The sequence below is a fragment of the Pavona decussata genome, unplaced genomic scaffold (assembly GCF_977016875.1).
Source record: "Pavona decussata unplaced genomic scaffold, jaPavDecu1.1 SCAFFOLD_75, whole genome shotgun sequence".
Lineage (NCBI taxonomy): Eukaryota > Metazoa > Cnidaria > Anthozoa > Scleractinia > Agariciidae > Pavona > Pavona decussata.
Genome location: NW_028145493.1, coordinates 702,556 through 716,434, shown reverse-complemented (window position 1 = coordinate 716,434; position 13,879 = coordinate 702,556). Strand labels below are relative to the sequence as shown.

At 35.8% G+C, this 13,879-nt stretch overlaps 1 protein-coding gene across 1 annotated transcript in view; it reads left to right on the top strand.

Moving 5' to 3' along the window:
- LOC146476678 (lisH domain-containing protein ARMC9-like) overlaps positions 1-13,879 on the top strand; it is a 115,637-nt gene that overhangs the window by 55,810 nt on the left and 45,948 nt on the right. Inside the window, exons 10-12 of the mRNA XM_085114260.1 lie at positions 2,099-2,197; positions 3,833-3,923; positions 5,506-5,629. Coding sequence (XP_084970386.1) covers positions 2,099-2,197; positions 3,833-3,923; positions 5,506-5,629 — 314 coding nt within the window. The remainder of the gene's footprint in view (positions 1-2,098; positions 2,198-3,832; positions 3,924-5,505; positions 5,630-13,879) is intronic.

Sequence of the window (13,879 nt, the reverse complement as noted above, 5' to 3'; positions counted from 1 at the left end):
TTTGGGTACTCAGAGGTACGTAGTTTTCAAATAATGCTTACTAACACCTGTATACTGGAAAACTGTGTTCGGCCACCTTAAGCTTTTTAGAATCAGGTGAAGCAGATGTTTCGTCACTAGAACTTGCAGAAGATCTGTTTCTGCGTTTTCGTATGTAGTTGGATAGAGTTTCAGCCATGTGTTGCTTCATAAAACAGCTTTGAGAGCGGGACAGTTGGTAGTCCTTACTCCGCCACCACTCAACCCATTCTTGGTGAAGCTAATTATTCCTTTTCAAGACAATAAACAAAGAAAAAGATAAAAAAGATAATGAATTGAGCCAGGAGCATCTTCAATGCACCTGGAAGCTACAAGAACTCAATGTGAAACAAACTGGTGACATGCATGAGAATTCAAAGTGAAATATTTTGGAAAATAATCCACAGTCTTATACCTCAGTTGCCACTTCGATATTTGGGTCTCGTGGAAGCATTTATTGCAGTATTTGCCATTATAGTGGATATATGAACAGTGAAACATAATATTTAAATATATTGTGGTCATGCTGGTGAAGTGTTGTTTGAATATGAATATATGAAACATGCATTTGAACTGTGGCTGAAAGACCCTTGCCATAATTTACGCAACTAAAGCAGTTGCAAAAAGAAAGTCTGAAAAAATTCAGGCATGACTGGGACTCAAACCCATGACCTCTGCGATGCCGTTGATGCTGTTGAAGTGCTCTAATAACCGAGCTATGTCAAATGTATGTGTCATATATTCATTTATTCATCCTTCACTGATATATTGTGAACTCATAATTATGACCAGCTGTCAGCTAGCTTGATAGTTCGGTTGGTAGAGCACTGCATTAGCATCGTAGAGGTCATGGGGTTGAATCTCATTCAAGCCTGAATTTTTTTCAGGCTTGCTTTTTGCATCTGCTTAAGTTGTAAAAGAACTGCGAGGGGATTCCTTCTATTTAATTTCAATTGTTGTTTGTAATGAAATAACAGGCCAGTGAATAATCAAGAAAGTTAATAACAAGTTCAAAGTTTGTTAGGCAAGATAACACATATGTCTCACACCTATCCTTATTGGATTATTTGTCAAGCAACTCAATTTCTTCAGGTACAATTTGTAGTTTTCATATATATTTATGTCAACTTTATTTTATCAAATGAACTTAAACTATGTAGTAAGACGAGTTCTTCCACGCTTCCAGCATTCCTAGCATAAACACCTCTTCCTGCCTTTGAATTCCAGTCCCAAAGACCCCCGTCCTCGGAATTCCAAGATTCAACCTGTGGTATGGTACAGATATCTTCTGGAATCACCCATTTGTCTCTGGCAAAAAGTATTGGTATCATAAAAAACAAGAATTCAGCAACGATTTCCTTGTCCTATATTTGTTAAATGCCTCTTGAAGCAAAGAGGACATTTCCAGTCAATAATCTCATTTGTATAACAGTTCTCATTTGGCGATGATTAAATTCAATTCAATTCAATTCAATTTTATTTGCCATTAACAAGAAAATACAACATAAATACATTATAGACGACACACAATATTCTTACTATTACAATATTCATACTTGACTATTTACAATATTAAATGTGTTAAAGGCTAGGAAGCCTATATAGAAGCCGGGGGCTTATTAACTATAGGCTTCCTAGAACTATTGGATAAACCATAGAAGTTAAGGGTACTGATTGAAATTTCCAATTAAATTTTTTTTTTTTTAAAGAAGAAAAAGAAAAAAAAAAAAAAAAAGGAAAGGAAGAAAAAAAAGAAGAGGTAAAGAGAAAAGAGGTAAATAGAAAATGGCATTATTGTACTGATGAACTAACTAGCTAAGATGATTATATAAAGATGTTCATATTTGCAATTCAACAGTAGAAATTCTCACTTTGCACAGTTCCAATAATGATAGCACATGGTCCTTTTTCAGATGCTCTGTTCTCTTGGTGGTGAAGAATCCAAAAAAACAATCCGTTTCAGATTCTCACAAATGTTAGACCGAAAAACTCTAAAAATAATGGTCAGGGCAAGTAAGGGCAAGTTTTCATCAAAATGCATATTTTTAAAACTGTTTCAAATGATTACAATGTTTTTTAGAATCTCACCCAAGCAGCTACAAGTGATCAGCGAAGCAGTGCTGTTAATGTGTATGTCATCCATGATTTGCTAGGCTGCTCTGTTAACAGCCAATTTAGAGTAAGTTGCTCCTTTGTTTTCTTTTGAAATATGCCAAGTGACCTTGCATCTGATCAACAGTTAGGTATGTATGCACATGTTTATATATGAACTATATCAATCGTATTTATGAAGAGCTTGAGGCATAGTTAACTGATCTCAAGTGTATTTTAGATTGCTTTTTGTTGTTTTGGCCCAGATTCACAGGAAACATTGCCTTTTCTTTTCATTTGGTGATAAACACAGAAAGCCCATAGTCACACGTTTTCACTCTAAATGAACCCGAAAAAAAGTGAAAAGATCTATTATAGGGCAATCTTTTCTAAACGAATTTAAGGTCACATGCAAATTATATTCTGCAAATCTGAGCGAAAACAACAAATAGCATTTTAAGATTAGTTCTATAGGTTGGTTATGCCCCGAACCCTGCGTATTAATAAAAACAACTGTCATACAGGCATATGAGGACCCCACTTAAAAGCATTTTGCCATAAAAGTTTCAATTCTAGGCTTTGTCTTTCTTCTCTTCTCGTGCATGTCAAGTTTCATTGAGGTCGGCACCTCTTGTGTATGCTCACGTTCTGCTTTTGGTTACATTTGGGCGATGCAGGACAAGTATATTATTTTCTTGTGTAATTTATACTGTGCAAATACCCCCTTCGTTTTGCTCATCAGCTCATAGGTTAGGCGGGCGACCCTATGAAGTTGTTTGCAGAAATGCATTTGTTCGTTTTATACTTTACCTTTTATAAAGTCATTTATTGACCTTCTGTTGAAAGCATGACTGTTACATTGGTGTATCCATCTAGGTTTGATTTAGTTTCCATTTCATACATACATCTACACATATGCAAAGTGGTGTAGGAAGCACACTGCTAAAGGCTTAGAATTACTATATTTTCAGCATTTTTGTAAATAGTGCCAACAGATATGCATTGCAAGTGCAGTAAGCCCTTTGTAAATAGTGCCCACGTCATTTTACAATATCCAGGATCGGCAGAAAAAGGAGTTTAATGAGAGATTATCATTTTGTATCAGCTATCTTACAGTAATAATGCCAGTGTGCCTCCGCATCCTGGCAATCCACTGAAAAATACTCCCGGTAGGTCTTTCTGTTAGTAATATTTTATTGCCATGGAAAGTAGTACTTTGACAGTAATTATTTTTTGTTACATGTACTTAGAATTGGGGCATCCAGTTTCCTAGCAAAATATTATAATCCAAGAAAGGAAAACCAAGCTTCATTTCGTATCTATGAAAATTAGCTAAAATCAGTTTATTTCCTGTTGCAGATTAACCATTTCTTGCTTGCAATATAATCTGTTGCAATGCCTTAGTTCCATAAAACAACACCAAGTCACCATTCTGAAATTATGCAAATTTTATTAGGCAAAAGTTATGTTGAACATAAATGTTAGCGCAAAAAATGGGGACATCTATCACCCCAGCAAATTATGATGTAAGAAACAAAAACCAAGCTTTCATTGTGAATTTGTAACTTAATAAGTCATAAGTTATGTAATGTTCTTGTTAACTTTTAGATGTTTATTAGAGCCACTTAAAACAATTATTTGACCCACAGTATTGAAATCACTTATAGGTCTAACCAAAGAATGACCTGACTAAAGTGCAAATCAAATGTTTTGTTTCTTTTAGAGAGAAATATTAAATCTCTTGGCATCCCCGAGTGAGGAAGTGAGACAATATTTGGCACGGTTGTTAAATGCACTTGCATCTCTTTCAGCAGGTAAATACAAAGTCAACGTATGTTCCCTTAATGGTTATGTGTTTTATTTTTGTTCATTAGTCACATAACTTAAGGAAAGGGGAGTTACCTATTATTATAATGATAGAGTTATGCTAGCGGGTGTAAATATCTTTTTGACCCGACTCAGGCTCATTTTAAAATGAGTTCTGATATGGTCCAAAACATATTTATACCCAAGAACATCAACTCTATTACTATTATAACGATTTCAGAGGGCATTCGCAAAAGGAATCAAATACAGTGTGGTAAGGGATATCTTGGCTGCCGGCATCACGTTGGCATTTTTTTTTTTCTTTTTTTGCAAATAAAGTTATAATAAAACTTTGAGCACGAGAAAATTTGTCAAAAGAATCTTTGCTTTAAGTTTTCAAAAGGATAATAACAAAATTTTGTAAACAGTGACAAAATAGTCACTGTGCAATTGCTAAACTGAGTGGGTTTCACTCGACGACGACAAATTTACATTCATCTCACCTCCGGCCATGGAGCTACCACAGGCATTATTTCCACCATCACCCACGAGTTTCTGGAAGTCTTCTTTATCTATCTAAGACAACTGAGAATTTGCTTCTTTGTCAGGTTTTTCAGCCATTTATAGCTCAAAACAATTTCATTGCAGGTGGTAGCGCTTCCATTCAAACGAGCAAGGAAACGACGCGAACAGTTGAATGGTTCCCAATTCTGATTGCCGGCTACGTTATTTTGGCCTTTCTTATTGGCTCAGGGCAGCAGACTAAAATATATTTTAGCCCGCAAAATATGTTGCAATGCCCAACGAAATTATTATTAATAGTGACCCTTGCCACTTGGAGTGACAAGCCATGATATAACTAATAAAACAAATAACAGCTCAAAAACGTTAGACACATAAATGTGATACACCATATATGCAGCAAAATAATATACATAATGGTTACTATGTGTATGTTTGGTATATTCCACAGAAGCTAACACAAATAATTTTGCCAAATGGTAAAAGTACTGACCCAGGGAGGCAGCATGTGTACTCCCTTAACTGGCCTTAAGGAGATGCTTCTAGGGCTTGCAGGGCTGTTTTTCTTGAACAAAAAGTTAAATGGGGTTTTTTTGGAAGTGCTTCGATTTTAATGTAAGGGAATGTCTTAAATTTCCACCAGGGCTTTAGAATACTTTCCAAACCAATGTGTCGACATAACTCCCACAGAAATCACATGAAAATGATCCAATGTGGTAAATTAGGACTACAGGATCATCCCAAAACTGTCTTAAATGGGTTTACCAAGTGTACCATTTTGTCTTAAATGGGGGAGGAAATAACAGGGTCAGGGTTTATAGTGCCTGTCAGCAGTTTCCTACCTTAGGTTTGGTGATGTATCCACTCCTCTCCCCAGAAATAAGACTGAGAAGCAACGATTTTGATGAAGTTTGTCTGCGTTACTTTTACATAGAATGTGTTCAGAAATTTTAGTACCTTAGTATACAGTGTCTTTTATGTCCTGGCATGCAAACTAGAGTTAACTGTAAGACACATTTACCATTAATTTTTTTTTACTACCAAATTGTTTTGATTTTTCTTTAATAGGTCGTTCATATTTATCACAAAACTCATCTTTAGTCCATGCCTTACTATCAGCCCTAACAAAGGAACCAAAGACATCTCTTACAAGTGAAAACATTCTGGGAACATTGCAGAAACTTAGTCTAAGGTAAAGTTCCGATATTTTTGAAAGCATATCTTTGTATATACACTCAGTCTAGCTATGTTAGTGTGCAAACTCACTCACACCAAAACATCCTTAGAGTAAGCATGTTTAAAGAAAGCAAGTTTCCCTGGACGTGTTAGTATTGCCTGTATTTCTCAAATACGTACTGCAGAGTTTTGTAATTTCATGTGCTTTTGTGTAACAAGTACAAAATTATAAGTCACTTACATTAATGGTAGTACCAAACTATACAGGCCATGCATGCACTCTCCTCTCATTTGAACGCTTGCAGTGTGATTTCTTTTGGTCTGGCTAAGTAGTGCGGAAAACAAGGATATGGTTACATTTTCATATCTGTGGAATTCGGTACTGGGTGTCAGAACATTTTTCACCTCAACATCAAACCTTGTGAAAATTGAAACCATTTCCCTGATTGTCACTGGTTATGTGGAAGATGTAGAGATCAAAAATGGTTTTTACCAACAAAATTGTTCAGTTATTAATCAATTGAATCACATAACCACTTTTGAATTAACAACAGAATTTGGTGACAATATTCAAAGATGTGCCACGTTTGTATTGTAAGTGGATATCAATCAATTTTTATTTCGCTCTAAACAGTGAGCCTAATTGCATAGATACGTACATTGTGATTCTCAAACTCATTAATAATTCATCAAGAGAAAACAAAGAAAATCACTACCGTGACCGTGGTTTGGATATGTGATCCTAATTACCATAAAATTTTGCCAACTTTAGCCTTGAATTTCTCCAAGAATTATTGATCATTTGAGAAGCCATATCAAACTCTCGAAAGTGTGTTTCATCAGATATCCAAACACCTCAAAGTCGTTTAAAAAAAACTCAGCTGCACCTCGTTTTTTCAACCTACTTCTCAGTGTTTGGATATCTGATGAAACACTCTTCCTCGTGTTTGTTATATTACTTCAAAATTTAATAAGAGCAGGAACTCTCGACAAACAGTTTTGGGCTTAACATTGAGGGCCCCTGTTATTTAAAAGTATTAATGATTCATATATAGACAACATGTGCAACAGTTGCTGTCAGTATTCCGGTTAGATACCTATAACTTACGCTGTGTATTTTTTAATTTTCTTCTTCAAAATGCCAAATGATTTTGAGTTTTTAATCAATATAGGAAGGTTGTTCCAAATTTTACATGCTTTAAATCTGATATAATGTTTTTTTGTAATTTGTGTGCGTGTTCTTTGTAGATTTTTCATGAAATATCTAAATCTAAATAACGCTATAGCTTCATTGTTCAAATCATCTATTGGTAGAATAGATAGATTTCAAAAAGAGGGTGCGTATGATCTCTAAAATCTGAAAAGGAAATAATCCTGATTATTGATTTTTTTTCCATGGTAAGTTAGAATCAATGTACATGTATATTCTTTAAAATTTGGTTGATTCCACTTGTTTTATTTCAGGATGGTTTATTTTGGTTTTTGTTTCCCTATTTTTCCTTTTTGGTTTTAAAAATGATAATGTGTCTTTTTTATGTTCAGAGAAAGTTTGTTTGTTTTTTTGCTACAGATTTACTTTCTTAAGTTCATTTTTAAGTGTTTCTGTCAGGATTTTGATATCCGTATGTTGGTAAAAAAATGTATGTATCATCGGCAGAAAGAATAAATGACAATACTTAAGAGCGGCTTTCTGTAACTATCAACTGTCGCCATGCAAGATAGAAAAATTCGATTTTCTCAGACTTTGACACAATAAAGGGCTTTGCTAACTTGTTACAAAAATTGAACTTTGAAGTTGTTTGGATTTTTTATTTTCTTGTCGAGAGGAGGTTTAGTAATTTCCTCTCACAGCGCCCGAAATCGGTCCTGAAATTCCACTTTTATCGAAGGTTAGCAAACCAAAACGGAAACCGTACCAGCAAAAACTGATGCATGTTATTAAAATATCATCCTTCAACGGCGATTTAGAGCTGTTAGGTCGCAATGAATGTCGATCCTGAATTTCTTATGGAATTTCCAAAATTATGCATCGCGGAAGTATTGCGTGACGTTCAATTTTGGCCAGATTCGTGGGCAAAAAAATCGATCTGGTACATGGATTTACCCACTAAATTTATTATTACCGCCAAAAGTATCATTTTATCTTAGCTTTTACCGAAAATGTAGCTTGGGTAAATGAAACGGCAAATTGTGAGAGCGTGTTGAAAACAAGACACTCGCGCTAATTGATTGGCATGTTGACCCGCCATGTTGCGAGTATCATCACGGTTAATTTACATAAAAAAGTTCGACTCTGTGTTAAATGTACATAAAAAGTCTACTGTGTCCCTCAAATATCCGATCGATATATCATCTCCCATATATAAGTCATTACCAGGGAAAAACGACCATTTTTGTTGCCAAATGTAGCGGTTATATTTTGAATTACTTATACGATCCGACACGCAATCTATTTATAACTCAATATCGACAAAAGTTTTCAAAACACCTTGTGTGACATATATGAAATTTAATATCTGGAAGTACTTCTTACCTTTATCTCGAGAAATTGTGGCGTCAATGGATAAACAATCGCATTTACGAGACTTTCATGAAGTAAATAAACTGTTACACGTAATGTGGATTACCTTGTGAACACAGGATACCCAATACCGACTGGTCGTTAAGCGTTACTATCTTGCGTCTTCGTTGTTTTTGTCGGGCCTGCTACTGGATTCATGTTTAAGCAATAGACCGCACTTTCCAGACGTTTACCAGCGTAATAAAACCACGCGGGATGTTGGGAGAACACGAGAAAGCTTGTAAATCACGAGCCGCAGGCGAGTGATTTACAAGCTTTTCGAGTGTACTCCCAACATCCCAAGTGGTTTTATTACGCTGGTAAACTTCTGGAAAGTGCGGTCTATTGCTTTTATGAAATAACTACTTAGACAAAAACACTTAGAAATCGGCGCTTTTTATTTTGTAACTTGATCAAGTTGTTTATTCTCTTCAAATTCATCAGTAAGGCGGGAGAACCAATCACAAATCGGGATCTATTTTGAGCATAAACCTGTTGAATCGCCGAAGGACGCATCGCAGTTTGAGCGAATGAATGAAAGTGTTTTTTAAGTTAAATTACTGTCTAACTCTCACAAAAATGTGGCTAAAAAAGGTTAATGCCTTGGCGAAAGAATGCTTTTTATCAGCAGATAGCAGTTACTGATGAAAAGCGGACAGCGGCTTGGTGAGTGAAAAAACTTCACTTGTTTTGAGCTTGGCCAGGTCTTCTTTTTCTATTGCTGGTTTGTGCATGGTGTTTTGCATGCCTTCTTGCTTAAGCTGTTTAATTTTGGCGTCAAGCATTTGGTTTGAGAGGACAAAACGTGGGTCGTGAGTGAACCTTTTTCCTAAACTGTGTGGTGGTGTGTTTAGATATCTCTCAATGCCATTTCTTATTGACAGAAGAGTCGCACGGCTGTAATTTTCGCCTTCTTTATTTCTTGCTTCGGCGTAGAATTGCCTCAGATTCCTGTCCAGCTCTTCGACCGCCATTTCCGCCAGACTTACGCCAATAACCTTTTGTTTACTCCACTCTAGGTGAACAGAGAAAGAGGAATTGTGATTTGAGCAGTTCATATCAAATACCTTGTACTCGGGTTGAAGTCGGTTTTATATTGTTTTAAACGCTTCAAGTTATTTGTAAACAACTTGACTTTGGCATAACCTTCAATAAATTACAAATTTTGTACTGTTTATCAATACTGTTTGAGCCGTTTATTTTATAAAATAACAGTTTCAGTGAAAAGCCAGGCTAAAAGATTATTCATGTAATTAAAACCAACCTGTGCATACGGAAACTGCCCACTGTGTTGCCTGCTTGGTTTTTTTGGCTTGTGCATTTTCGACGATCGAGTCAAGTTCTTCGTTTTCCACATCGGCAAATCTTCTCTTTTTGCTCGACCTTTCTTTTTCTGCCTCAGTATTTAAGCTCTCCTTTTTAGAATTTGGCTCCGAATTTTTATTGTGCGGCAAAAGCACATCAAAGCCTGACAATATGTCGAAGTTCGGAAAGTTTTCGTCGCGCTCGTCGGTATCGAGAAATCTCCAGCGGGAGAGCAGCGGGAGTTTACCGGTACAATAGTACATAGGTTTGGCAACTCTATTGACCAATCAGAACGCGCGTAGTATGTTAGTTATTTTATAAATTGTAATAAATTTCTATACATGGCTTCGTGTGAAACTTTACTCGGTGATATCCGTCATAAGCTCTTCAACCAAAGAACAGGCTGTTATTAAACCAGACTGTACGTAAAAGGCTTTGTGGTGTGTGGTATCCGAATTGTTTCTCCTCCCACAGCTTCTGAATCTGATTTTCGCTCAGTCCGAGAGCTTTGTTTGGCTTTTGCCCTAGTTGCCGGTACGGCGAAGCTGTTTTTGCTTTGAAGATAGAGCTTCTCCAACCTTCGTGAAGTGTCTGTCTGTGAGTATACTGTAATGTTTTCCTTTTTCCCTTAAGAAGCGGTCGAAACTTCGTAACATAGACGTCAATGTTTTAGGTTCATATTCGTCCCCGTTTGTCTTTCGTAGGTTTAGAAAAAGTGAGCCAAAACTTTGTCCAGTTCTTGTTCTGGTATGTTTTAAAGAATTTTCGTTTCATTGACAGTTCTTGCCCATCTGTAAAACACGTTAAGGTCACTTTGTGTCTTTTTGGTTGCGTTTTTGTGTTTGTTCTCAGCAATAAAATTGTCAGTGTCTTCGTTGTTCAGTTGTCTGCTTTCTGTTTGTTCTGTTTGCTCGGTAATTGTAGCAACACCACCTGTTTCAATGGTTTCTGTTTGTTCAGTTAGATAGTCTGTTTCTGTTAAGAGTTTGTCTTCTAAAAATTCAAGTCCAAAGGATCCAAACAAGTCAAAGTTTGGTCTGTCCAGTCTGGCTATTGTTGCTCCTTTTCTTGCCTATTCTGTCCGTATTCACTCTGTTGTAAACCGGTCAAACCGTGACAGTACAGTGCATTACGGTCTCATATTTTGCGCGTTCTCTTGACCTTATTTGGTAAAATGACATAATAGTGGCATAATAAATTCTTATACTACTGATATTGACAGTGTAGTGTTATAAGTTACATCACGGGTTTGAAAAGGTAAGGTTATTTGAAACTCTCAATACCAATATGCTAAAACTGTATATGATGTCTGGTTCATTGCCATCTGCAAGGCCTGTATTAACAAGATCACAGTGAATATTCAACATATCAGTATCTTGTGCGGGATCCGCCACTCTGACACCTGAACATCACTACCTTTTTTCTGAGCAATCTTATTGAAAGCTATGAGTTCTGTATTCAGATTTTGTTAAATCAAGCTGACAATTTGTTTTCTAAGGTATCAAAACCCTGACTGCACTTTCATTACATCAATAATTATAATGATTACTAGATTACCCTGATGTCATAAGGGACTTTTCAGGGACAGTGAAACAAACATTTCAAATTGAACAGATTAAAAATATCAACTGGGAGGAGGCGGACCAGCTGGCTATTTACAAGTGCAGCCGAGGAGTTGAAATTATAATTGGGGCTGCCAAGAAACATTTCCAACAAGCGGTTAGAGCGAGACTTGACTCCAGGTCCTCCAGATTAAAAGTTTATAAACACTCGTCTACAACTACCTCCCAAATTCATGATTTATTGGATATTCATCTTCTTCATCATTGATTATTGTTTTTGTAAGCTTGTCTATAACTGTGTAATTATAAACTCTGGAAGGATATGTAATATCATAAAATCTTTTACCACCATCGCAGTTATATTTATATCAACTGATTTATGATATCCAGCATTTATATCAAACCAAGCGAAACTCATACTAATTATTTTGTCCAAACCACTAGGGTATAACTATGTCGTCAAGGATAAAACTCTCATCAACTTCCTGATCTGATAAATTTTTCTCATCTGATTCATTTAGTATAGTCATTAGTCATGATATCGTTGTTCTGCATCAGGATTTTCCTTCAGTCTTCATATCATGGAGTCGTTGAAACAATCTGTTTGGTCTGTTCTGCTTGCATTCTTTCTCTTAGAACAGTTTATCAATGTTCATGCCATCAACTTCAACACGTGTTTTCTCTTGGTAATCTCATTGCTGGTTTGGTTACCAAATCATCCAATTTTGTCATTATTGGCGTAAAACCTTTTCCATATTTCGTTTAGCAGGTGTTTCTTTTTTGTTGTTGTTGTTGTTGTTGTTGTTGTTGTTGTTAAATTGCATTGTTAACAAAGGTAATCGTATTTCCAAGAACGGATTTACTTTTTCCTACAATCCTGGCCAATTGAGTCAGGAACACGTGGCACTTGAATTTTTTTCCACGAAACTTTGCCTCAACAGAATCAGCGTCTTTTCTTTATGTTGCTCATTGATGTACTGCCCCGCCCCCTTATTTAATGGTGAACATTAACTAATGTGGATATCACACATGCCAACCAAGGCCTCTGTCCCAAACATTTTGGCCAGGATTGTAGTTCTTTCCTTTTCAGTTAACTATCATCATGTTATGCAAAAACCGTTAATACATATTAATTACATGTCAAAATCAAAATAAAATAAATGCGTATGCCAAACTATGATGATTTTAAGAGGGTAACATGTAACAGTAACTAAAATTACTGACGAACATGTGGCTCCCTACAAAGCAAAAATGCAAATTAAATAAAATCAAAGACCTTCACTTACTACGTAGCTTTTTTCATTAAAACATTTCTAGCAATCAATAACGGATAATAAAAGTTTAAATTGTTGTAAAGAGTTGATAAAATGGAAATAACAATAATAGAATGCTATCCATTTACAAATTTGACTCTATACGGGCAATGAAAATTACATCAGCATCAAATATCAGTAAGATCGGTATGGTCATATTTTATAACAAATGATCCCCTTGCCTTTTGAGAATTTAATATTAATTTCAATTATTCTGTCTTGAAAGTTTACAAGGACTTCTTTGGCAACAGAGCATCTCCCCTTCGGGGGTGTGTTTCTGGAAAAGGGGGTGCAATACATTGAAATTACAACATTCAGTGGTTCTTGAGTGGGCGTCAGAGTTTGTTCCCTGAGGTGCATTTATTTAGCCAGGTAGAATCCCATTGATCCTTTTGTAGGCCAGAACACATTGATTGATATATGCGTCATTGTAAAACGGAATATGAAGTCAAAGATAGTGAAGCTAACTATTAGCAACTGTATGACTTCATGACACACCAAAGTTTCAGAATGATTATTTGTGGACCAAGTGGTTCTGTGAGAACAAATACTTTAATTCATGTCCTTTTTAATTTATTGGATTATAACAAAATATATCTATATGCAAAAAATACTTGGAAGAATCAAAATATCAAAATTTACTGAAAACATTCAAAACTATTAAGAGGCTGTCCGCGTTAGAACGGATAGGGCAAATGTCGGCTTTTCACCAATTTCGCTGATTTTTTCTATCAGCATCGATCATTATATCACATAAACAAATATCACATTTACTGAGCTCAATGCGATTTTTTTCGTTGTTGGCGAGATGGTTTATAAGGTGACCTCAAAACTACCCAATTTACCGACTTATTAATGGAGGGTATTGACAAAATATTCAAATTGAAACACCTCTGGGTTTTAATTGAATAAGACTGAAATGAACAGCGGAGTCTTGATACGTTGATAAATAAACACTGTGTCACAAAACGTAAAGAAACCAGGTCACATACTATAGGAGGGAGAAAGGAACTTTTTCCCCTGCTGATTTTTTGTCTTGGAGGGAATTTTTAACTACTGATTTTATTCATACATACAAGAAAGGTAACGCTTTAAATTAAGTGTAGAATGAAAAATTGAATATATACCTTGAAATGAACAACTGTCAGTCACGCAAAACAAACACTGCTATAGGCACATTGTGGAAAAGAAAAAAAGCTCAAGGTTTCATTTAAAATACCAATTAAAGGGTCGATCTTCTCTAAAATATGGCTAAATGGCCAGAAATATTTACCTAGTGATTATTATTGTATTTCTAAAAGAGTTCGGTTCAGAAATGTGTTTATCGATCTGACGGCTTTATGTTTAGTCTCAATTGAAATCCGTGAATATTAGGGAAATCGTGGAGCTTTGTACGGCACACAGCGTAGCGAATTTCGACTCATGCCTCAAAGGGGCGTGTCACTATAACCACGTGACATTTACTTTGATCGCCAAAATTTTTTTGCTTTATTGTAGATTGATCTATATGTTATCCATTCTATGTT